The sequence below is a fragment of the Enhydra lutris genome, unplaced genomic scaffold (genome assembly GCF_002288905.1).
Source record: "Enhydra lutris kenyoni isolate GAN:26980312 unplaced genomic scaffold, ASM228890v2 scaffoldscaffold4, whole genome shotgun sequence".
In the NCBI taxonomy this organism is placed as follows: Eukaryota; Metazoa; Chordata; class Mammalia; order Carnivora; family Mustelidae; genus Enhydra; species Enhydra lutris.
The window spans coordinates 47,814,765-47,839,616 of NW_019154088.1; the positions used below are offsets into that span (position 1 = coordinate 47,814,765).

General features: G+C 38.0%; 1 protein-coding gene across 7 annotated transcripts in view; it reads right to left on the reverse strand.

The window, feature by feature from the left end:
- Positions 1-15,800: 15,800 nt before the first annotated feature.
- The window catches only part of LOC111158704 (ninein), a 94,534-nt gene continuing 85,482 nt past the window's right edge, over positions 15,801-24,852 (reverse strand). For 4 of the 7 annotated variants that reach the window (XM_022520935.1, XM_022520944.1, XM_022520927.1 and 1 more), the window contains 3 exons: positions 22,187-22,387; positions 18,597-18,710; positions 15,801-16,410 (listed from right to left, as the gene is read on the reverse strand). In XM_022520935.1, coding sequence (XP_022376643.1) covers positions 16,201-16,410; positions 18,597-18,710; positions 22,187-22,387 — 525 coding nt within the window. In that variant the 3' untranslated portion in view covers positions 15,801-16,200. Of the gene's footprint in view, positions 18,711-19,996; positions 20,478-22,186; positions 22,388-24,852 lie in introns of those variants that run through there. The other 3 variants (XM_022520962.1, XM_022520954.1, XM_022520970.1) reach the window with 2 other exon arrangements.

Consider the following 24,852-nt stretch of genomic DNA (forward strand, 5'->3'; position numbering starts at 1 on the left):
GAAACAAGAGGATTGAATGACACATTGGACCAGATGGACCTCATAGATATAGACAGAACATTCCACCCTAAAACAACATAATACTCATTCTTCTCGAGCGCACTTGGAACTTTCTCCAGAATGGACCATATACTGGGTCACAAATCAGGGCTCAACTGATTATTGAGAGATTGAGATTGAGATTATTGAGAGATTGAGATTATTCCCTGCATATTCTCAGACCACAGTGCTTTGAAACTGGAACTCAACCACAAGAAAAAGTTTGGAAGGAATTCAAACCCTTGGAAGCTATTTATCACCCTACTTAAGAATGCTTGGATTAATCAGAAATCAAAGAAGAACTTAAACAATTCATGGAAACCAATGAGAATGAAGACACTTCGGTCCAAAACCTATGGGATATGGCAAAGGCAGTCCTAAGGGGGAAATACATAACCATCCAAGCTTCCCTCAAAAAATGGAAAAATCCAGAATACACCAGCTCTCCTTAGACCTTAAAGAACTGGAGAATCAACAAATTAAGCCAACCCCACACACAAGGGAAATAATCAAGATTAGAGCAGAGATCAATGAGATAGAAACTAGGGATACAGTAGAACACATCAACGAAACTAGAAGCTGTTTTTTTGAAAGAATCAATAAGATCGATAAACCATTGGCCAAACTAACCCAAAAGAAAAGCAAGAGGACCCAAATTAAAGCAGGAGGAGGAGCAGAGGCAGAGAACCTTTCAAGCAGACTCCCTGGTAAGCTCAGAGCCAGATGCAGGACTGATTCCACAACCCATGAGTTCATCACCTGAGTTGATGAGGTGAGTCAAGAGTCGGACACCTAATTGATTTTGCCACCCAGGCACTGCTCTTGGGTTTTGGTTTGCATTTCCCTGATGATTAGCGATGCTGAGCATCTTTTCATGTGTCTGTTTGCCATCTATATGTCGTCTTTGGAAAAAATGTCTATTCAGATCCTCTGCCCATTTTTAATTGGATTATTTAGGGTTTTTTTTCATGTTGAATTGTTTAAGTTCTTTACATATTTTGGATATTAACCCCTTACAGGATAAATCATTTGCAAATACCTTCTCCCATTCAGTATGTTGCCTTTCAATTTTGTTGAAGGTTTCCTTCACTGTGCAAAACCTTTTTGATGTAGTCCCAGTAGTTTATTTTCACTGTTGTTTCCCTTGCCTCAGGAGAAGATCTAGAAAAGGGAGATGGCCAATATCAAAGAGATTACCATATATTTTCTTCTAGGACTTTCATGGTTTCAGGTCTTACATTTAGGTCTTTTATCCATTTTGAGTTTATTTTGTGTATGGTATAAGAAAGTGGTCCACTTTCATTCTTTTGCATGTGGCTCTCTAGTTTTCTCAGCAGCATTTATTGACTAGACTGTCTTTTCCTCATTGCATATTCTTGTCTCCTTTGGCATAAATTAATTGACCTTAAAGTCATGGGTGTATTTATGGACTTTCTACTCTGTTCATTGATTTCTACATCTGTTTTTGTGCCAGTACATTATTGTTTTGATTATTATAGCTTTTGTAGTGTATCTTAAAATCTAGGATTCTGATACCTCCTGTTTTGTTCTTTTTCAAGATTGTTTTGGCTATTCAAGGTCTTTTGTGGTTCCATACAAATATCGGGATTGTTTGTTCTCATTCTGTGCAAAATGCTACTGGTATTTTGTTAGGGATTATATTTAATCTGTAGATTGCTTTGGGTAGTATGGACATTTTAACAATATTTGTTCTTCTAACTCATGAGTGTGGAATATCTTTCCATTTGTCTGTGTCATCTTCAATTTCTTTCACTGGTGTTTTATAATCTTCAGAGTACAGGTCCCTTACCTCCTTAGTTAAGTTTATTTCTAAGTATTTTATTATTTTTGGCACAATTGTCAGTGAAATTATTTTCTTAACTTTTCTTTCTGTGACTTTATTATTAACATATAGAAATGCAACAGAATTCTGTATATTAATTTTGCATCCTGAAATTCTACTGAATTCATTTGTTACTTCTCAAAGTTCTTTGGTGGAGTCTCTGGGGCTTTTTATGTATAGTACTATGTCCTCTGCAAATAGTAGAAGTTTTATTTCTTTCTCACCAACTTGGATGCCTTTTATTTCTTTTTCTTGTATGATTGCTGTGGCTAAGACTTCCAGTACTATGTTGAATAAAAGTGGTAAGAGAGGACATCTTTGTCTTGGAGGGAAAGTTTTCAGTTTTTCATCATTGAGTATGATGTTACTGTGGGTTTGTCATATATGGCCTTTATTATGTTGATGTATGTTCTCTTTAAACCCACTTTGTTACGTTTTTATCATGAACAGATGTTGAATTTTGTCAAATGCTTTTTCTAGATCAGTTGAGTTGATCATACATGATTTTTTTTATCCTTCATTTTTTTAATGTGGTATACTGCTTTGATTGATTTGCAGATATTGAACTATTGAATAAACCCCAACTTGATCGTGGTGAATGATCCTTTTAATGTATTGTTGGATTCTGTTTGTTAATATTTTTGAGGACTTTTGCATCTATGTTCATCGTGGATATTGTCCTGTAGCTTTTTGGGGGGAGGTGATTATCTTTGTCTGATTTTGTTGTCAGGGTAATGCTGGCCTCGTAGAATGTATTTAGAAGTTTTCCTTCCTCTTCTATTTTCTGCAATAGTTTAAGAAGAATAGATAATGATTTTTCTTTAAATTTGTGGTAGAATGTGCCTGTAAATCTATCTGGTCCTTTTGATGGTAGTGTTTCAATTATTAATCCAATTTCATTACTAATAATTAGACTGTTCATATTTTTTATTTCTTCCTGATTCAGTTTTGGAAGATTGTATATTTCTAGGAATTTATCCATTTCTTCTAGGTTGTCTAATCTGTGGGCCTATAATTTCTTGTAGTAGTCTCTTATCCTTTGCATTTCTGTGTTGTTTGTCGTTACCTCTTGTGTATTTCTGATTTTGTTTATTTAGGTCCTCCATCTTTTTCTTGAGTCTGGCTGAAGTTTTATCGATTGTGCTTATTTTTTCAAACAAACTGTACCTGGTTTCACTGATTTTTTTCTATGTTTTTATTTATTATATCCTCATTTATTCCCTCCAAGTTCTTTATTCTTTTCTTCTTTCTACTAACTTTGGACTTTGTTCTTCTTTTCTAGTTCCTTTGGGTGTAAGGTTAGATTATCTGAGATTTTTCTTATTTCTCTAGGGAGACCTGTATTGCTATAAAGTTCCCTTTTAGAACTGCTTTTGCTGCATCCTGCAATTTTCGGACTATTGTGTTCTCACTAGTTATTTTTTATAGACTTTGTATTCTTAGAAAATAAGAAAAAGCTTAAGTGATTTTTCAAAGGGGATCTTCAAAGATGCTCTTTTAGTGTATTCTCTACCTATTTGGAACTCCTCTTCGTTTCAGATCCTCGTTGTGAGTGACTGTTCCTATGTAGGTGAGAAAATTTGTAAAAAACTGCCCTGTGTCTATGTCCTGGTAATACTGCTATCTGTGGGCAAAAACGTCATGGCTTCTCTTCTGAAGACCCTAATTTCATGTATTCACTGCAAGTGTTAGAGAAGTAGTGCCAGAAGGCCACCCCTCCAGTACCATATATGTGATTATCTGGTTCTGCCTTTCGTTCAGTGAGACTAAGACAATCTTATTTCAGGGTTTATGTGCCACCAAGTTAGTACTACTTGAAAAGTAGAATCTAGAGACTGTTACATGGGATGTCCATGTAAAAATAAAACTGTTGCATTTAATTTTCTTCCAACACTGAAGCCTGCTGCTTTTCTCTTTCTCAGGATTCCACTTTTGTCCTTCCCTAGTGGGTAGATCACCTTTAAAATAAAATTAACCCTGTTCGCTCTAGGAAAGCTACTGTGGAATTAAAGTCTACCTTTCTTGGTCTTCTCCATCTTCCCCAGATTGGCATGCATCTTACATCTTCTCTAGGTTCAAGTTAGAAGGTCAAGACCACACCATGCCATCCCAATGTACGACAACCTCTTGGTCTCCATTGGGATTACATTTGGCTGCATGTGACCACAAAATCTAAATTAACAATGGTTTAAAAAAAAAAAGATCATTCCTTTAACGTAAAGATATCTAGAGGGATTTTTAAATAAATTTCTTAGACTTAACTTCCAATATGTTTAATATGAATCAATATAGTCCACATAAACACAACTTTCCAAACTATTGAAGTCTTCAATAGTTTACTTTTTATTGCAGTAAAATTGATGTAACATCCTATTAGTTTTAGGTGTACAACATTAACAATTCTTTATTTATATACATTTGAAATGATCTCCATTATAAATCCAGTTAATGTCTATCACCATCTATAGTTACAAATTTTGCTTTTTGTGATGAGAACTTTTTTTTTTAAGATTTTATTTATTTATTTATGTGACAGACAGGGATCACATAATAGGCAGAGAAGCAGGCAGAGAGAGAGAGAGAGAGGGGAAGCAGGCTCCCTGCTGAGCAGAGAGCCCGATGCGGGTCTCAATCCCAAGACCCTGAGATCACGAACTGAGCTGAAGGCAGAGGCTCAACCCACTGAGCCACACAGGCGCCCCTGTGATAAGAACTTTTAAGATTTACTCTCTTAACAAATTTCAAATATTCAATGCTATATTATTAATTATAGTCACCATGTTGGAATTACATTCTCATGAGTTACATATTTTATCACTGAAGTTTGTACTTTTTGATCCCCTATATCTTTTTTGTCCTCCTCCCCACTGTTTGCCTCTGGAAACCACCAGTCTGTTCTCTGTATATATGAGCAGTTTTTAGGTTCTACATATAAATGAAATCCTATTGCATTTGTCTTTCTCTCTTTGACTTATTTCACTTAGCATAATGCCCTCAAAGTCAATCCATGTTGTCACAAATGGCAAGATTTCCTTCTTTTTATGGCTGAATAATATTCCACTGCAGATGGATTCAATTCAGGCCTCACAGACAACTGCATAAATTTGTTAGAGACATTAGCCCTTTCCAGCAATCTGCTCTTCCATATGTAGGATGAGGCCCTCACTTTCATGGTCCAAAATAGTTATAGATCTCTAGTCATCATCTTTACTGCAGATAGTAGGAACAAGGAAGGCACAAAGAAAGGTATATCTCATCCTTTTAAGATAATCTTCTCAGACTTCTTGTGTATCAGTGGCCAAAACTTAGTCATATGGCCATAGCCAGCTACAGAAGTGCTATGGAATGTAGTCTTACCTTTTGGGTAATTCCATGTATGGTTTAATTTCAACATCCGTGCTTTAAGGAAGAGGCAGGAATGGCTTATTAGAGGCAACTGTTTGTTCTGCCTTTCTCTCCGTACTCAATACACAGACACAGCACAGCAAGAGACAGCCTTGTCCTTTGGGAAGTTGACCAAAGTTTAGTATGGCTGAATTGTGGGGCATGGGGGGCAGTGGGCAAGGGTGGGAAGTTAGGTTCTGAGCATGAAGGACCTATATGTAAGCCAGTTAAAGCACAGGGACTTGAGCTTGCGGACATGGGGAGACACTGAAAGACTTTAAACAAGAGTGTGATGTTTAATTTTGTTTTAGTGTGGCCTACGGTTTTGTTTTAGAAGGACTAGCTTTGGAGGCTATGTCAAGTACAGTTTGGAATGGGGCAACTTGAAGAGGTTCCTAGTGACCTTGGCAAGTGCAGTTTTGGTGAAATGATGGGACCAGACATCTGACAGGAAAGCAGTCCTAAACCTAGGCCTTTCAGATCCTTGATCTCTTCATTTCTCTTGATCTTTTCCTCTCCCCACTTTATGACCCTTATATGTATTACCTCATAAATTCTTTTAACATCCCACTCTTTGACCATCACTTTCTACCTTCCTACACATCTTTTTTAGCATCCTCCCTTCAAAAAGTCTTTACCTCCAAACACTGACTCTACTACTTTTCAATATATGTCAGCTATTTACCCACATCCAACTCCTGTCCCCACTGGCCTCTTGACCTACCTTACATTCTGTGCTTCTTCCCTAAACTTTTACCCTGAATGTACCTTCAAACCCCTTGCTCTTTTCTCCCTTTATCATGACCAATTTATCTATTATTCCCTCCTTTTTTACTCTCACCTACTTGTCTGATGTCCTTTAGACTCACGTTTGATACTTAAGTATCTCCTATCTTAAAACAGGTCTTCTCTGTGGGCTAAGTCTACCTCCTACTCTCCTCCCATTCACAGCCCAACTTCTCAAAAGAATTGCCACCTAAACTCTTTACCTCCCTTGGACTCTCATCCTTTATATGGAATTGAAGTCACCAAGAATAATGACAGGAATAGTTGTCAACAAGATAATGATCCAGGTGTTAAATTCTGTAATAAATGGGGTTAATGGAGGGTAGTAGACTAAATATTAGTAGATGAGATTCTTGTACAATTTTTTTTTCAGTGTTCCAGCATTCATTGTTTATGCACCACACCCAGTGCTCCATGCAATATGTGCCTTCCTTAATATCCACCACCAGGTTCACCCAACCCTCACCCCCCTCCCCTCCAAAACCCTCAGTTTGTTTCTCAGAGTCCACAGTCTCTCATGGTTTGTCTCCCCCCTCCAATTTCCCCAGCTCACTTCTTTCCATCTCCCAATGTCCTCCGTGTTATTCCTTATGCTCCACAAGTAAGTGAAACCATATGATAATTGACTCTTCTCTGCTTGACTTATTTCACTCAGCATAATCTCAAAAAGGAGGAGAACCATCCGATTATGACCAATCACTGACAGATTGAGGAAATTGAAGTTAGACTTACACTAGTTACAGAAAATAATGTGACATTTGTTACATAGGAGAATTATGGAGCACACCATATATATGCGTGTGAGTATGTGTATGTATATGTGTATACACATGTATGCATTATGCTGTCCTTTCATAAAATTGTGTAAGTGTGAATGTGTGCCTATGTATACATATATAAGCATAAAATTATGTCCAGAAGAGATTTTACCCAAAATGTTAACAGTGGCTCCTACTGGGTGTTAGGATTTGGGGTCATTTTTACTTTATAGTGCTTTAAAAAAATTTTTTTTTTAAAGATTTATTTATTTGAGAGAAAGTCCACACATACACAAGGAGAAGGAGAAGCAGGCTCCCCGCTGAGCAGAGAGCCCAACGTGGGGCTCAATCCCAGGACCCTGAGACCTGAGCCAAAGGCAGAGGCTTAACCTACTGAGGCACCCAGGTGCCCCTTTGGGAGATAGTTTTAATGAATTGTTCTGAAGTGGCCCTGGTCCTTGCCTACCTTCATTTTCAAGTACTAATGAGCAGAAGAATAGAAATAAAGGAGTGGGTGGGAAGAGACTGTCTTCTTGCATCATGGGATTGCTAGGTTCAAGCAGGTGGGTGACAGTTTATTGTGGGAAGACATTTAAATCACAGCCAGGCACAAACATTGAGGCAAAGGCTGACCCCTTTGCATGCAAGCAGAACATGAACTTGCTTTTATCAGAAAAATGATGAATGCTGCAATTTGTTGACTAGCAAAGATTAAACAATTGTAACATTATGTAAGATAATTTAAGCCCAACATCTCTATCAAAAAGAAATCACTAGAATTTTGCCCTTTTCTTTAGAAAAAGTGGTACTTGTTATACGTTCTTACAAACCATTAGTCTAAGTAAATGTCATGAGCTTTTACTACTTCTTGCCAGTTATTAGATTGTGATTTAAGGGCCTGGAAAGGAAATGTATTCTTTCAACTGCTGGAATATAGCACTTGATTTTATCCTGCTAAAAGATTATTTTTCCTTAAATTACTTGGAAAATTCCTTACAGCTTCTTACTAATATATTTTTAAATTTTGGCCCTTTTCGTAAACACTGAAAACTGAGAAGAGCACCATTAAATCCTATACTATAAAAGACAACTGGTGTACATACTCTCCTGGGAGGGCAGTGCCACTATAGGATGGAAAACTCAAACATGTATACTTTTCCAATCATGTAATGAGTGTTAATCAGGCAACAATTTTTTTTCAGACATTGAGGTGGGAACTGGGAATACCTAAAAGTCAAATAGAGATGAGACAAGTCATAGGCAATTACATAGAGTGGTCCCAACTTCACCTGAAAATGCACAGGGTGCTTATGGGAGCACGTGGGAGGGACTCCTTCACCAGATTTTGAGATTAAGGAAAAATATCTTGAAAAACTTGGATAGAATTTCTTTTATGCATGGTCTTAATGCAAAATTTAAATCTTCTTTAATTATATTTTTAAAAAGACCTTTAACTTTTGCCTTCCCTGTCAATATTTTAAATACATTGCTACAAGATGGCACGGCTTACGTAGGTTATGGTAGGTGGTATTTATTATACCCACTGTGACTTGGATAGACACCCTGATGAAGCTCTGTATGTGATAACTGGAGAAAATGTAGGAATTAGGACAAAGGAGTGGGGGCAGGGACCAAGGACAAAGGATAAGAATAACATGAACAGTAATGAGCAACTACTTTTGTCACCAGATGGCATCTTAAAATGGCACTTATCTTTGAATAGGCTTCCATAATAATGTGGGTAAACAGAAAAATCCGTCTTCAAAATCCTACCTTTAAAATCATCATTTTTATCCACTGTCTATACATCTTAAGCCCAAATATCCCTCACTATCCATCATAACTCCTTATCTGTGAGAGAATTCTGTCTCCTGTAGTAACCTCTGCAGATTGTACCATACCCCAAGACCCTGACCCTTGCTGTCCATAGTTGACCAGGCAATGGTCTTTCCATAATCTAATCAGATTCTTAAAGAATTTGGATGTGTGACTTGGAAGTAGTTGTTGAACTCTATTCGGCATTTGAAAGAAGAGTGTTACCAGAAAAACACTGCTGCCGCCCCCCACTCCCACCACCAAACAGGTGCAGAGGGAGAAACAAAAACAAGAGACCATGTGATGAGAGATAAGGATAGAGATGGGGGCGGGGATGGGGTGGGGGGTGATGTGGTAGGGCAAAGCACCAAAGGTCTTTGATTTGATACCTCATGAAGTCTGTGTATTTTCTGCCCTTTGGTTCCATGAAACAAAGATGGAATTTCTTACAGTAAATCCCCTTTTACTTAAACTAGCTGGCACTAGTTTCTCTTTGAGTCACATCCTCCCTATGGTAACAGGAGAGTACAAGCATTTGTAGGCATGGATAAAGTGTGTTTTCTACCTCAGGAAAATTAAGTACTTGTGTGCTACCAAGTGAAGAGACAGAAGAGGGTGCACTGTTTATCCTAAGCTCCTACTGACCTTTATGTCTTGCTTTAAGACTGTCCTTTGGTATCTGGAGGGAGGATTAATTTCCTGAACATCTTCTCTTTTGCCTTATAGACCCCCTTGTTGCTTCCTTCTGGCTTTTACCTCTTCTGCCAAATGCCTCCATCTTCCCCATGTTTTCCCATTTTCTATATTTCCAGGGAAATAGGAAAAATATCTGGATCTGCCAAACTTTACATAATAAGAGCATAGGCATATGGATAGGCTGCCATACATGGTTTCTAGTCAGTTTCCTTTTCTCTGCCATTGGAGTACCATCTATGCTTCAGAGTTGCTGTGAGGGTAAGGAAAATTAAAGTTAAGTGCCTACTACCACATTTAATAAATTTCTATCTATATGTTGTAGATAGAAATGTTTTATTTGGAAATAACTGCAAACTTAAAGAAGGTTGCAAGAATATTACAAATACTCACATACCCTTCCCTTATATTTTAAAAAAGATTTTATTTATCCATTTATTTATTTGAGAGAAAGAGAGAGAGTGCAAGGGAGTTGGGGGGGGTAAGGAAGGAGCAGAGAGAGGGACAAACAGACTCTGCACTGAGTGCAGAGCCCAACATGGGGTTCAATCCCATGACCCTGAGATCACAACCTGAGCCAAAATCAGAAGTCACTCAACTGACTGAGCCACCCAGGAGCCCCTCCCAATTTTTTTTACACATTGTCATCATTGCTTCATTACTCTTTGTGTGTATATGTGTGCGTGTGTGTGTGTGTGTGTGTGTGTGTGTGTGTGTGTTGTGTGTATAATTCTTTGTTTCTGAATTATTTGTTAGTTGCATACTTTATGCCTCTTTGTCCCTAAAAACTTCAGTGTGGGGACACCTGGGTGGCTCGGTGGGTTAAGCCTCTGCCTTTGATCCAGGTCATGGTCTCAGGGTCCTGGGATCGAGCCCCACGTCGGGCTCTCTGCTCAGCAGGGAGCCTGCTTCTCTCCCTCTGCCTGCCTCTCTGCCTACTTGTGATCTGTCAAATAAATAAATAAAACCTTAAAAAAAAAAACTTAAGTGTGTCTTTCCTTAGAATATAGTCTTACATAAACATACTAATTATCAACTTCGTTAAATTTAACACTGATGTAATACTATATTCTACTGTACCATCCATTTCCGGTTGGCTTCTCTGATATAGAATTCCAACCTAGGCGTACATATTGCATTTAGTTGTCATGTCTCTTTAGTTTCCTCTAATTTAGGACATTCCCAGAGGCTTTTTTTTTTTTTTTTTTTTTTGCATCTTTTTGTAGCATTGACTGTTTTCATTGTCCATAGCATTGTAATACTGGATAACATTTTAGTGCCTGGGACTGAGTTGGTGCTTATGTATTGTTTGAGATCTTGAAGACAGATAAAATTCCAAACAAGAAAGAAAAATGGTTGGTGGAAGCTCATCTGGGCTCTAAGGACTACTCAGATTTTTACTTTGCTTTAACTAGTAAAGCATGTATTATGCAATCATTTAGAATTAAATATTTTAACATAAGTGTACCTAGCTTTGTTTTACATGGTTGCCTGCTTTTTTTCCCCTTAAGTAAGCTCTATACCCAATGTGTGGCTTGAACTCATGACTCTGAGATGAAGAGTCAAATACTCTACTGTGCTAGCTGAGCATCCTAGGGTGCCTTCTCTTCAGCTGACATTTCTTTGATTCAGTTTTACAGTTCCCCTTTGTGGAATTTAAATTTTTTTTTTTAAAGATGTTTTAATTAACATTTTTTCCTGACTTGCAAATGAGGCTAAACCAGTGAATAAAAACCGCTTTTGTGACTTATCAACATATTTTATCTAGATTAAGTTTAACATTTTAATCAATAGATTATAGATTATATACTTTAGATCAAAATTCTGATCCTTTGGATAAAATCTAACCATTATTGGAAAATGAACATCAAATTAGTATCAGAGGGAAAATGGGACTTTTTGAATGCAACATGAATAAGAGACTACAAAACAAACAGTTTACACTAATCTCAATAAGGTACATACACAATTACACTTAACACCCTGGGTGAAGAACCTTCCCCATTTTACCTGAAGATTTGGGATGCCTGGGTGGCTTAGTTGGTTAAGCATCTGCCTTCAGCTCAGGTACTGATCCCAGGGTCCTGGGTTTGAGCCCCACATCAGGCTCCCTGCTCAGTGGAGAATTTGCTTCTTCCTCTCCCCCTACTTGTGCTGTCTCTCTCACTTACTCTGTCAAATAAATAAGTAAAAATCTTAAAAAAATATATACCTGAAGATGCTAATCTTCCTTATTCTAATGCCCATAGTACTGAATCCATCAACAAAACTTAACCGTCTTCTGTATGTTATATATTTTTTCTAGTTTTTTTGGTGCATAAATCTTACTGCTCTACCCCAATCCAATCATAAACAGAAAACCAGGAATGATTTACATTTTTCTTTATAGTATGCATGGTAGGTATTCAGTCAACACATTATATGTTTGATGGAAGTAGAAATTGGGAAAGTGTTTCAATATATTAATACAGACCAATCAGGGTCTTAAATCCTGAATGCCAATTTTAGCTGGCTGCAGGGACTTAAGTCACAAGTTTGCTAAGTTTCAGTTTACTCATCTGTGAAATGGGGATAATTATAGCTCTTGCCTCCTAAAGGCAGTGTAAGGCTGATATAAAAGCTTTGAAAATAGTGAAACAAGGCCTGTGAGATGGGTCTACTTTGGCCAGCATTTCCATTCTACATTTCAGTATTCAGCATTGTGGCTTAATGTATTTCAGGCTGACTTTTTATGTATATGCTTGTATATATCTCATCACTCACAGCTCAACTAAGAAAGTCTGAGTCACCCATAAAGATGGCAAAAGGAAACAAGTGCACCCAAAATCCCAAGTAGGGCCTCAAGTGAGGTTAAGTCAGGATTTTGGATGTGAATTATGAACCACTACAGGGTACAGGGACCTCAAACTTGCTGGTGTAAAAGTAATCAATTCTGTGACAGAAATGGAGTCCCAGTGCTCTGAATTGCTACAAATCACTTGGGAATCTCCTTAAAATGCAGCAAATTAAAAATATGATTTATTAGGCCGGGGTGAATGCAGAGATTCTGCATTTGTAAAATGTGTTCGGTGCAGTATTTTAATGCTTTTACTCTAAAGACCAATGATGAACACACTGACACTGTATGAAAGTTTGGGATATATAGAACACAAGAGCCACATTTACAAAACTCTTTATTTACATTTTAAGCTCACATTAAAACCTTTTAGAATGGCTAAGATAAAATATACAAAGTTGATATCCACACATACACATTAATTTTTCTCTCAAAAGAATCCTATGGATGGCTTCTTGATGAACTCAGCCCCTGCCCCAAAGTTAGTGTTCCCTTAAAACGTGGTGTGAAAATGTTTTCCCATAAGAATAGTTAACTTAAATCATTCAAAACTGAGAAAGAAAAGGTTAATTTTATTAAACAGCTATCCCTACCATAAAACAGTTTTCTATTTAGAGTGTTGATATGTTCAAATAGGTCCAAATTTGATATAATAAATAAGCTTTAAATATAGAATGCTTTGGTTATTAGGCTTTGATGTGGCTTTTGGCATTACTTGCATATCATTCCAATGAGCCATTACAGGTAATCCATTTAAAACAAGACTTGCTTAATACTATTACAAAGCGCTTAGCCTTGCCTTGATAGGGAATACCTTTAAGATGCTGACAATAGCAACATATTTCTCTTCTTCTTCACTCAGGAAAAGAAAAAATCAAACAAATTCATTCCCATGTTAAAATCCACCATAAAGTAGACTTTTTATTCATTCTTAATAATACATAACCTGGGTATTTGTACATTATTGAAACACTAGACTGTTAGAGCTCCTTCTATATCCTGAAAGCTTGACTTTGTGATCTATTTATGTAAAATATGCTCATGATTAAATATATAAGCAGTGTATTTGAAGCTTCTGGGAAGGATTCACATTTAAAAGTTTTAAAATCCAGGTTTTAGAAAAATAAATAAAATACTCTGATCGGTTCTACCCCTCCCCCTCTACTTTTCTCCCTTCACTATTTGAGCTTAAGAGTTCAGGCTTCTAAAATGCAGAAGAAAGCAAAATAGAACAATGCAGGTTTCGTGATCCACATTTTGTCTTAGCGTAACATATTATCACAAAGGCAAACTTGACTCTTTCCTTGAAATGAATAGCCCATCTTCTCAGACTAATTTAAATAACTCTGAAGAAAGCCAAAGAAAGTTTAACCAGTGCTTTTAATGAGCGAGTAGCTAAATGCCAATAAAATATATAACTTGTGATTTTAAAGAATGTTGTTAAAGTCTGAAAGCCAAACCTAAACATTTAAGTTCAAATTCAATCTCTTTAAAAGATTTTTTAAAAGCTGTAAATGCTATTATAAATTGCTAGTTAAATTCCCACTCTAGGCTACAAAAATAAACTGCTGCACAAATATATAAACTTAAGGTAACTATTTCTCATGTTGATCTTTTTTCCTTTTATAAGTGCAGTAAAGCAAAAAATAAAGCACCTAGATGTTGATCCAATTAACTTTCATCTGAGCAGCACTTTGATTTTGGATAAAGGGATTCTAAATGTGGTCTAAAACTTTCCAGAAAGTCATATTTACATTCATTAAACAGCATTTTATATACATATAAATACAGATTTTTGAGAAATTAACCTATACTTTTCATAATGTAAAAACAAAAATCACAACACATGTGATCACATGCTAAAGCCAGTTACTGAAGCAGTCTGCTTGGTGTTCAGTTTTGATAGTAAAAACCTTGAGTAACTCGAAGCATATCACATAAATACACCACAGATGCATAGTTTATTTATGACCTAAGTTGCCTAGGTCTATCCACAGTTTTAAGTGAAAAAGATTCTCTGTTAAAAAGCCAATGCCATACAAGTAGCTGAGTTTACAAGTACTGTTTGCACTGGGAAGAAAGATTAGGGAAGGGATGATAGCAGATGTGACATGTTTTGAAGGGTCATTACAGGGAAGGATTAAAATTATTTTTCCAGGGGGAAATTAGGACTTTCTGATAGAGCTATCCAGACCTGAAAAGGTTTGTTTCATGAGTATGAATTCCAGTCCCACAAACTGCCATGCCTTGTCAGAGCTCTTGTGGTAAGGACTTGTGTTGGCCCTAAGCTTGTCAGGTGGGACCAATAGATGGTTAGGCCATGAGGAACCTGAAAGTTGCTTGATGCAAATTATTTTGTTGAGATTTTGAAACATCAGATGATTTCTTAGGCAGTGTTCTTGAATCTTTTGTTCCTGCCCATAACGCTGTGTGTGATTTTGCTGTTACCTGTCTTATAAATCGATGGTCTTGGCCTTCTAGAAATACATCAGAGTGAATATTTCTTATCTAATTGCTGTTCCACAAAAACAAAGAGGTGACTATACTGAGCTTTGTTGGTGTCCTAAACATAAGTCCTCCACCCATGGCTGGCCGGCTGAAGTAGGCTAAGAAGCAAAGATTTGATTTGGGGGAAAATGATTACCCATCGTAAAAATGTTGACTGCTCTATAAAGTTCCAGTCTTGAGAACTGAATGGAAAATCCCACTTGGTACTCTTTTACCTCAGATGACATGCCAGTGCTTATTGGGGTAAGAAATCCCCTTTTTTTTTTTTTAAGATCTTATTTATTTCAGAGAGAGAGAGCGTGTGCGCGAGCACGAGAGGGGGTAGGTTCAGAGGGAGAAGGAAACTCCCTACTGAGCAGGGAGCCCCATGTGGGACTTGATCCCAGGACCCGAGCCAAAGGCAGATGCCTAACAGACTGAACCAAGCCACCCAGGCGTCCCCAAAGTAAGAAATTCTTATGATCAGAATTGAAGTGTTAGAAGAATAGGAAGCATGGAAATTTTAACCTATGTTAAACAAGCAAGTAACTCTTCCATAAGTTTTTAATTCTAAAATCAAGGATTTTCAGAAGAGTAAATTCACCAAAAATGTAGAAATAAAAATCATAGTATAGCTCTAAATAAGGTCACATGGTTTATGCATTTCAAATTCTTAAAGAGGCTCTACAGTATTTCAGGAAGACCATTCGAAGTATTGTTCCCTGAGTTCTTAAAGCAACCCTAAAAGTAAGTTCATGAACTCCAAGAGTTGAGAGAGAAACCTACATGGTTTACTTATCTCCCTTCTAAGAGCAGATGTTTACTCCAAAGTGATTTGTTCCCTGCTTTCCCTATAGTTCAAATGCTTTAAGAATGTGGCTTTATCCATTTTTTTAGAAGATAAGCTCCCCAAATGAAACTTCTAAGAAGGAAAAAAAATGTTTAAAGAAAGTACAGTTTTAACATTAGTTAACAGTGCAGTTGAATAAATCAGTTTCACATCTATTATACATCGAGAGCTGTAATACTGTCACAGGTGTTAGAAGATAGAGTACTTTGGACTCTGGCTTTTCTGACCTCGGTGGTTATTGAGCCCAGGGTCTGTTACCAAAGAACCAAAATTATTGGAAACAGAATGACTTTTCCATATTTGAATGTGTAAGAATACATTTTTTTTTTTTTTTGTAAATAAAGATTAAAAGTCATCAGATCTCAAACTTTAAATATCTGGGATTGACATATAGCATTGTACATAGTATTTTTTTTTAACTCATTCAAAACTGGGGTTTTAAGACTCTTTATGTTGTGTTCATATATCTACTGTTCTGGTGGCTATTAGGATTTTTTTTTTTTTAATTCAAAACTTGGGAATGATTTAGTCTCTTTAGAAAAACTAATTATACTGAATGGAGACTCCAGGTTTGTTGCTGGCAGTTTTAGGTTGAGCTTAACTTTAAACCATTAAAGGTTAAAAAAAAAAAAAATGATTGAAAGAACCGACTGAAATGTTCCATCCATTTTAGTCAAGTGCACAAAAATGAGTGTATCCTTTGGCTTGGCTATGACCTCAATGGAGGCGTAGAAGTCAGTGGTGCTGGTGCCAGATTCCTGACTATATTACTGAGGCTGGCAATCTTCTCTTCTAGGAGGTAATTTTTCTTCTCTGCTGTTTTTTGTCGCTGTTCAGTCATTTCCAGAGCTTTCAACAACTGGGCATTTTCAACATACAAGTCCTTCACCACTGTATCTGCTTTAGTATTCTTGCAGAGCTAGAAACAGAACCAGAAACATCTTGACTCCATTTCTGTAATTAAGTTTAAGGGGTGACATTAGGACAGTTGTTCATAAAGGCAAATGACTTCTATCGGTTACATTCTTTTATTTTACAACACAGGTTTAACATCAGACCTGGCATCAGGGATACAAATAGAGCAAATCCACTTCTTCCAAGCTGTTTCTTTGCATGTTTTTAGAAGTCACTAACAAAAAGAACATATCGATATTTGAAGGCTCAAAAATCAAAGTTTTTTCCACCTAAATAAATGGTTACTGCTTTTTCATTCTCTAAAAAAATATCAGAATATGTTTATAGTTTTTGAGGTATAGAGTATGAACTTTAACTCTGGGAAGCTCAAACATCTGTTAAGAACATTCATAGCTATAACCTCCTGATTATTTTAAACTTTGGTCCATGTATTACATAGAACAAAGAGGTAAGATCTGGGCAGTTATTTTTCCTTAACTCTTCCCCTTTTGCAAGGTAGAGCTTGCCTAGAAGATATATTTTAATTTTTTAGGGTTAGAAGACAAAGTCTAGGTTGGGCTAGGAAAATTTGTCAGCAGCCTTGGGATAATTTTATTATGGTTCCTATTAATGTATTCCAATCCCCCATTTATGCCTCATTTTACACCCAATTTTAACCAGGACATCTGAAAGTATAGAGGTTTCAGGGAATGAAGAACTGAAACTTAGCTAATTTATTAGCATTTCAAAAGGGTTAACACTGAAGCCCAAGACCCGGATGCCTCTCAGGTGTAACATACTGACCCGTTCTACTGAACTGGCCTAAGACAACTTTTCATCTCTCTCCCCCTCCCTTCCTTCCTCCCTTTTAGAAAACACTTTGATGGTTCTTCATCACCTGCAGAATGAAATGCAAACTCCACAGCTCAGCACCTAAGGCTCTCTACCACCCACTCCTCCCTATTGCTCTAATTTCTTCTGCTTCTTTCAGTACTATATGAACTGTTAATGCCAAAATGTTCGCAGATGTCCACGCCCCATATGTTGCCATAACTGCATGATGTTCCCATAGCCTGGGCTGCCCTTCTCACACTTCTTCATCTGTTTAAATCTTACTCAGCATCAGTACTTGCTTTAAGAGGCCTTCAGGAAACTCACTTTAAACTCCTGAGTTGGATCAAGTACTTCTTCTCTATGTTCCCCTCTGCTGAAGTAGACTCCGTTTTCTTTATTTTTTGCCGAATGCTCAATACCTTGTAAATGAACTACCTTCCACATGGGCAGGATTTTGTTCTCTGCTGTATTTCTAGTGCTTAGAACAGGACTTGGCACATAGTAGCTATGTTTTGAATAAGTGAATGATTAAAGGATTGAATAAATGCTTATTGTATAAGACTTTCTTTCCATTTTGTGATTAAGACATTGAGCAAAGGAAAATTCCAGTCTACCTCTGCATTAAGGCATTTTCTTGGGCTTCTTCTTCTTTTTATATAACTAGAAAACCACTTGGACAATTTCTGCTCCCGCTCCTCAGTTCTTAGTCTCAGTTTCCAAAGCACTACAACACATTCCTATAAAGTAGTCCTTTTTTTTTGCATGTCATCAGATTTTACACAAATACTTTACAAACATAGGACCCACCTGCCAGCAGTAGGTGAAAAGGATCAGTTTATACAGTGGTCCTGGAATTCCGGGTCCCTATTCTAATTCAGAGCACAGCCTTTTGGGGTCTGATTATAGCCATGAGTACTTTTACAGCCATAAGTACTTTTATAGCTGTTGCAAATAGGAAAAGCTAAAGTTCCACTTATTATCCCCCCATTTTACCAACGTAAATTTTGTGTTTACTTAAATTGAATGTTTCCGGTCTTGGGCAAATAAAAAAATCTACAAAAATTCAATTTGAGCTGAACTTTGTTAGGAATTAATTTGTTAGGTCCGCATCAGTCTCTGTCAGCAAACGTACATTTTTAAAATTGTGGACCAACCTGCCTTAAAAGAGCTTTGGGAGAATAATGCAGAATACAGAATTCATGCTTCTGGAGTGGTATGGGGGAAGAGTGAGTCCTAAATTCAGCTATATACATTTGTAGTAGCATTTGCCTTTATTCGACAGCAAAAGTGAATGAGTTAATGGCGATAAAGGAATGGAAAGCTGGAGTTAAAAGTGGAATGTGAGGTGGGCGGGTAGAGGTGACCCGGGAGGCTCACTTGTTCTTTGAGCTGATTCACTTTCTCCTGAAGAAGCCTTTTCACCAGTTTCAGTTTCTGTTCAACTTCCATCATTCGTTCCTCCATGACCGTTACCAGTTGCTCCTGGCTTCCCTGAAGGGAAGAACAGAAAAGGGTATTATCATTGGAAAATCATGCCATACTGGAAAGAAAACACTAATAATTTATTTTTTCCCACAAGATGCCTAGACAAAGGACAGGAAATGTTTGCCTTTGGAACTGGAAGGGTGGATTTCTGGTGAAATGGGAGTTCTGAACACCGGGGTTGCACATTAGGAAAGAAACGCTATCAGAGAAAGAATCAAAGATTAAAAAAAAAAAAATCTTACCTGTGTTACCATCTTCCCCTGAGATAAAGCAATATTCTTAAAACCCAGAATTTAGTACCTGTGTGCATCTCTTCCAGTAAAATAGGTATCCAAAGTAAATTAAGCTATGGTTATCAAACTTCCATCTGTGACTGGGGCCTTTGCCATACTGTGGGTCTCTCAAGAATAAAACAAACAGAACAAAGCCAATCGGCTTGCAATGTGTGTGTCCATTTCTCCTGCATGGAATGGCTGGTTACTGGAAGGGTGTTAGTGTTCCTTTCCTCGTAACTAACAGCTTCTTCCTGCCAGTTACTGTAGTCAGTGGTTCCCAGTTTGCTTGTCAGTGTGAAGCAAACATGCGTACTGGAGGTTGGGTTTATCCTAAAAGATGTAAAATCAGGAATCCTCTCTGCCTCCATGACTCCTAGGTAGAACAATAGGGGAGAAGACCCTGGCTGTTCCTTCTCTCCCCACATAACAGTGATGGATTTAAGGAGTTGTGTGGGGTTTGGAGAGCCCGAGAACCCAGGGAGAGACTCAGTACTACCAACTGCCCCTCCCGGCAGGCTGCTAAAATGTCCACATAAGAAATTTGAGATTTTAAAAGGTTCTTCAAATGTTTAAGCAAAACTCAGGTGTTAATGGCTGATAGTATTATTCCTTTTAAAAGCACGCAGAATGACCAAACATGGGTTGAGAGCCAACATTGGTTGGGATAAAATAACAGCATTTATTCAGATAAAAGCAACTAAACCATGTGATGATTTGAAGACAAAAACTGTAGTAGGCAGAAGTCTAATGCAGAAAGTAAACCTCAAGAAATCAGGCCTTGACCACATCTAGCTCTAAAAAACACTCTTTTAAAAGCTATAATGGCTTTTTAAATTTCAAACATAAATGGAAAATGCCTGATTTCTACTTGCCTAAAAAAACAAAATAAAGCAAAACAATAACAACAACAACAAACCGTAACAGATAACTCAAAGAACACAGAACACGGCAAAAGGGGAAAGAGGAAAAACAAAGGCAGTCATATATTTAAAATTTATTTTATTGTTTTGTCAAAATTTTCCTTTTTTCCTGTCAAAAAAGCATTATACATCTTATACAAAACAGTATAAATAACCCAAATTTTCTTCAAATTCCATATATAAAAGTAGTACCTCTCGTTAAAAATAGTTACAGCATATGGAATGAGAAAATAGAATACATCCTTTTAAGAATCTCAAGTCCACACTCTTTAAATGGTATAAATAAAACGATTCAAAACAAGCTTAAGTTTGTGAATTTGATTCACAAAATCTGTCATTTCTACATTAATAAATAAGAGACATAATACTGCAAAGGCATAAAAATAAAAATAAAAATTTAAAAGAGCACTTGATTCCAAAACGTTTTTCAGCTTATGTGTGTGTGGGGGGGGGGTGTGGGTGTGTGCACTGAGTATCTGCCAGGGTAAGAAATGTCAGCAAAAGCAGCCCAGTTTTCACAGGTGCCCAATCCTTCTGTAGGAATCTGCGTGCACTGCTCGCTGCTCCGGTAGCAAGGCCTAGAGAAAGAAGGCAAGTGGTACACTTCACCCTGATGTCAAGATTATGTTTTGGGAGGAGTCTAAATTCACACATTTATAATGCAAACAGTTTTTAAAAGCACACACATTAACACTCCATCTGCAAGCAAAGCAACACAGAGGCAGGAGAAATCATCACTCCACACAGGCAAGGTGCAGATTCTAATAATGTTCTGTCATCTTCATTCGTGTCAACTCCGTTCTAACAGAAGTAGGAGAGTGGGCAGTGGCGTTCTAGTGAGAACAATAAGCAGTTCACTCTGCTGTTGGCTGGAGAAATTTTTTTCTCTGTACAAAAATCTTAACAGTTTTTGTCCTCCTAATCCTGAAGTATCAGAGTAAAAGGATATCATTTTTAAACACTGGCAGGTGGGGTGGAAAAGCATGCTCTGAAAACAGTGTATATGAGAAAGCAGTGGATAAAGTCTTCCCCTAATCCTTTGGTTTAAAATGTCTGTCAAAAAGTGAGGTCAAGATGGGATGGGGAAGGGAGACAAACCATAAGAGTCTCCTAATCTCAGGAAACAAACTGACGGTTGCTGGAGGGGAGGGCGGTGGGAGCGGGGAGGAGTGGCTGGGTGATGGATACTGGGGAGTAGGGTATGTGCTAAGGTGAGCGCTGTGAGTTGTGTTAAGACTGATAAGTCACAGATCTGCACCACTGAAACGAATGACACATATGTTGATTTAAAAAACTGAGGTCAAGGTTTTATAATTCAGTTCTGTAACTGTTGAATTGTTGAAGCATCTGTTCAATACCCCACCGGCACAGCTTTACTATGGGAAACTGAAGTGGAATAGCAGAAACTTCCAAAAACGTGGATTTTTAAAGCACAAAAGACAAAAATAATTTTAAGGTTTGTTTGAAAGCAGAGCTGACAGAAGCATATCATGACAGAGCATAGCTATCTACTACTAGAAGGGGAAGACAGAACTGCTTCAAGAGTATAATTATGGTGCTAATTTGACTTGTAAAGCCACTTTGAGAGGATTACAGAAAAGGAGGTGGGGAAATTCCTTATGAAAAGTCAACTGAGAGAAAACAGAAGAAAAGCATCCAAACCAGAACGAATTCAGAATTATACAGACTACGGAGTATTTTTTAACTTTATTCCTAGTTCTGAATAAACAAATTGGGCAAGCAAAAAGCGTTAAGAGACTTCTGAAAAAGCTTGACTATGAATGAAGCACTTTAAGAGAAGTATTTGAAAACCCAGGTAGTATCACATTGTGTCTGCAGCGAGCTAGGGTAATGCTACTTCAAAGGAAAGGGGGAAAGATGTTCCTTTTCTTAAAAAGAGGTTTTCAAACTCAATCATTTGCACTTGAATTCTGTAATATTTTTGGCATCAGACAAATGTCAAGTCAAAAAAACTTGGTCCGTTCGGTCAGTTGTACATTATGCTCAGGTGATCTTGATACTTCATCAATTACGAAGGTGCAATTGAGACCCACAACACTCTGTTACCTAGCTTGGAAGCTGAGAGCACAAGAGCATCACTGCAAAAACACCAAAACCAAACCCCAAAATAACACTGCAGTTCTGCGGATTTGTCCTACAGGAAAGGTGGAGCTCTCTGACAGAGATTTCGGTTCTCTGCCCCCACCCCAGAATGGGTACAACTTTCCTATAAACAGGCCAAATTCCGCGAGCTGAGTTAACTGGCAGGGAGGAAAGAGCCTCGTACCTGTGGTGTGTTGGTTTCGGAGGTCCTGTTTTCAAGTTCCTCCTGCAGGCACTGATTTATCCTCTCTGCCTGCAGCAGCTGGTGTTGAAACTGCAGAAACTGCTCCCTGGGCACCATTGGACAGGCTTGCTGCTGGCGCAGCTGGAGATCCCAGGCGTGAGGGGACGGGCTAAGCGTCACAGTGGACCTCAGGTGCTGCTTCTGGAGGACAAAGGCAAAGCCCGGGTCAGCGGTGCTGCGTCCCAACACAGCGCTACTCTTAAAAGTGTCAAGCAGAGTGAATGAAGCTGACGGATTCAGTAACGGCCTCTCAGACCCCCTGATAACTTGAAAACAGGACAGTAAGTGACTGGAGTAGAAGTAATGGGGAAGCATCGTTTTCCTTAGGAGATAATACAGTTTTCGACTTGAAACACTGTACTTCCTCACTCTTGAGGGACTCTAAAGGCATGAGGTACACAATATACATAGTGTGTCTAAATTCTACCTCACTGTCTCCTTATACTAGAATGTTTAATTACGCCACTTTAAACAAACGAAACACGGGGTTGGAGTAAGCGAAGGGGAGAAGGTGATGATGCTTTAGGGTTTTGCCACTTTACTTACCATTCATAAAGATTCTTAAAAGCAAATGTTCAGGGACCACCTATTTTCCAGGATAGCCACAGAACCTCCTATCTAAAATTATTTGACCCCATTTTAGTTTACCAACGTTAAACTCTTAAACAGCACTGTAAGATAAGCAATTCTGGGACAAAGGGGGAATATCCGAGAAGCCCCTGGGGAACTGAAGTACGTGGAACAGAAGTATTTGTTCAAGACAATGAGGAAATGGTTATGTGTATCACATGCCAAAGCTGGGGAGAGGAAAAAGGAGGAGAACACACTGCATTTGGCCAGGGAGGCATGCCCCTTCCCATCTATCGACACATTCAGCAGACACAGGACTCCACAGAAGGCATGCAATGAACGTGACCAGGTACCAGACTCAAGCAGCAGCTCCTCCAGGCTTGTGAGAAGGGAAAAAGGCCCTCCAAGACATAACTCTAATTAAACGTTATGAAACTTCAGAGCCACTATCCATTTCCTGAAATCTAAACTTCGGAGGTGGGAGAGGACCCATTTTGAAATTTTCTAGTTGTAGATTCAGAAACCCACCATTTTATTTTCAGGAATAAAAAAATAGAATTTTGATCCCATGATTTTATACCAGCAGGATGATTTTCTTCAGGTAGGTCTTCAAATACGGAGGGAAATCCTGGTATACATGTAAACAGAGACCTATTCCATAGTCAAAGCAAGATGAAAATGAATATTGGCTCTTATGTATTTACTGTCACAATCAGTAGAAATTATTATGTGAACAAGGAGGCTAATGAGATATCTCCATGCTATGAAATTCATTGAAAGAGAACGTTCTACCTTCACACACTATCTCAGGCAGAGAACTGCACCCTTCTCTGCTAGTTCCAACCACAGACTTCTAGGTACAGGTTAGCCACAGATAAAACAGAAACAAAAGAAAATTACAGGAGTCATAAAAAGAGGAAGAAAAGTATGAGTTATAAAAAGAGAACAGTTAAAACTGGGTATATTATATACCCAAACATGTGTGCTCTAGTCCGTAAGAACTTACAAGGGACCAACATTTACATTTCTCTGTGAATCAGTTTCGCAGACCTTAAAATGTCTCATCGCTCTACTCCTGTAACTGCTTCTTCACCTACTGTGGTTTGGTTAGTTTGTGAACTTAACACCCTTACCTCCACCTATCCCTAAAGAATTATTTAGAACATTCCAGGTCCAGTCTGGATGGATCAGATACTAAGTTCTTTTATAGTTTATATTCTGCATCCCTAAATGGCAATTTTGTTGCTCAAGTGTTGGAACCGTTGGCTAAGGCAGAGCTGAGAACTGCTGATACAGACTGTAACCCTTTTCCTGAACGTTCACATTGAATTGTTTATAGAACATTGCCTCATGTCACTGAAAAAGCCCTGGAGTGGGAATAGAAGATCCCAGATTACTAGATGAGGAAATGGAAGAATTTAATTGCCCTAGGCTATGGAGGCTATGGGTATGTATTGTATTAGCTCAGTGACTACTTTTTTTTTTTTTTTTTTTTTAAGATTTTATTTTTAAGTAAAATCTCTACACTCAACACAGGGCTCAAACTCAGAGCTGCACACTCCAACGACTGAGCCAGCCAGGGGCCCCTAGATCAGTGACATGTAAACTGGCATACAAGGATGAGGAGAAACTCCTTCCCGCGAGGGAGGGCATACACCAGATCAGAATGGCCTAGAAAGCTTTTTTTAAAATCCTCCGATACCAAAGATTCTGATGGAGGAACATCTCCCCGCCTGCTGCTTGCTCCTCACCCAAACCCAGTGAGAATCCCTGCCAAGTGAGAGGAATGTACCTATCTCTCAGGTGAGGTGGGCATAAAAAAATGGTATGAAAACTACCATACGTGCCCCAAAGTGGACTAATTTATAGATAACAGAACATAAATAAGAACCTGTTTTGTAGGGCTAGCATGATGGGGAGAGTTACTGCTTAATGGTTAGAGTGTTTGAGGTGATGCAAAAGTTTTAGAAGTAGTGGTGATGGCTGTAGAACACTGTGAATGTAATTCATTCATGCTGCTGAATTTTAAAATGGCA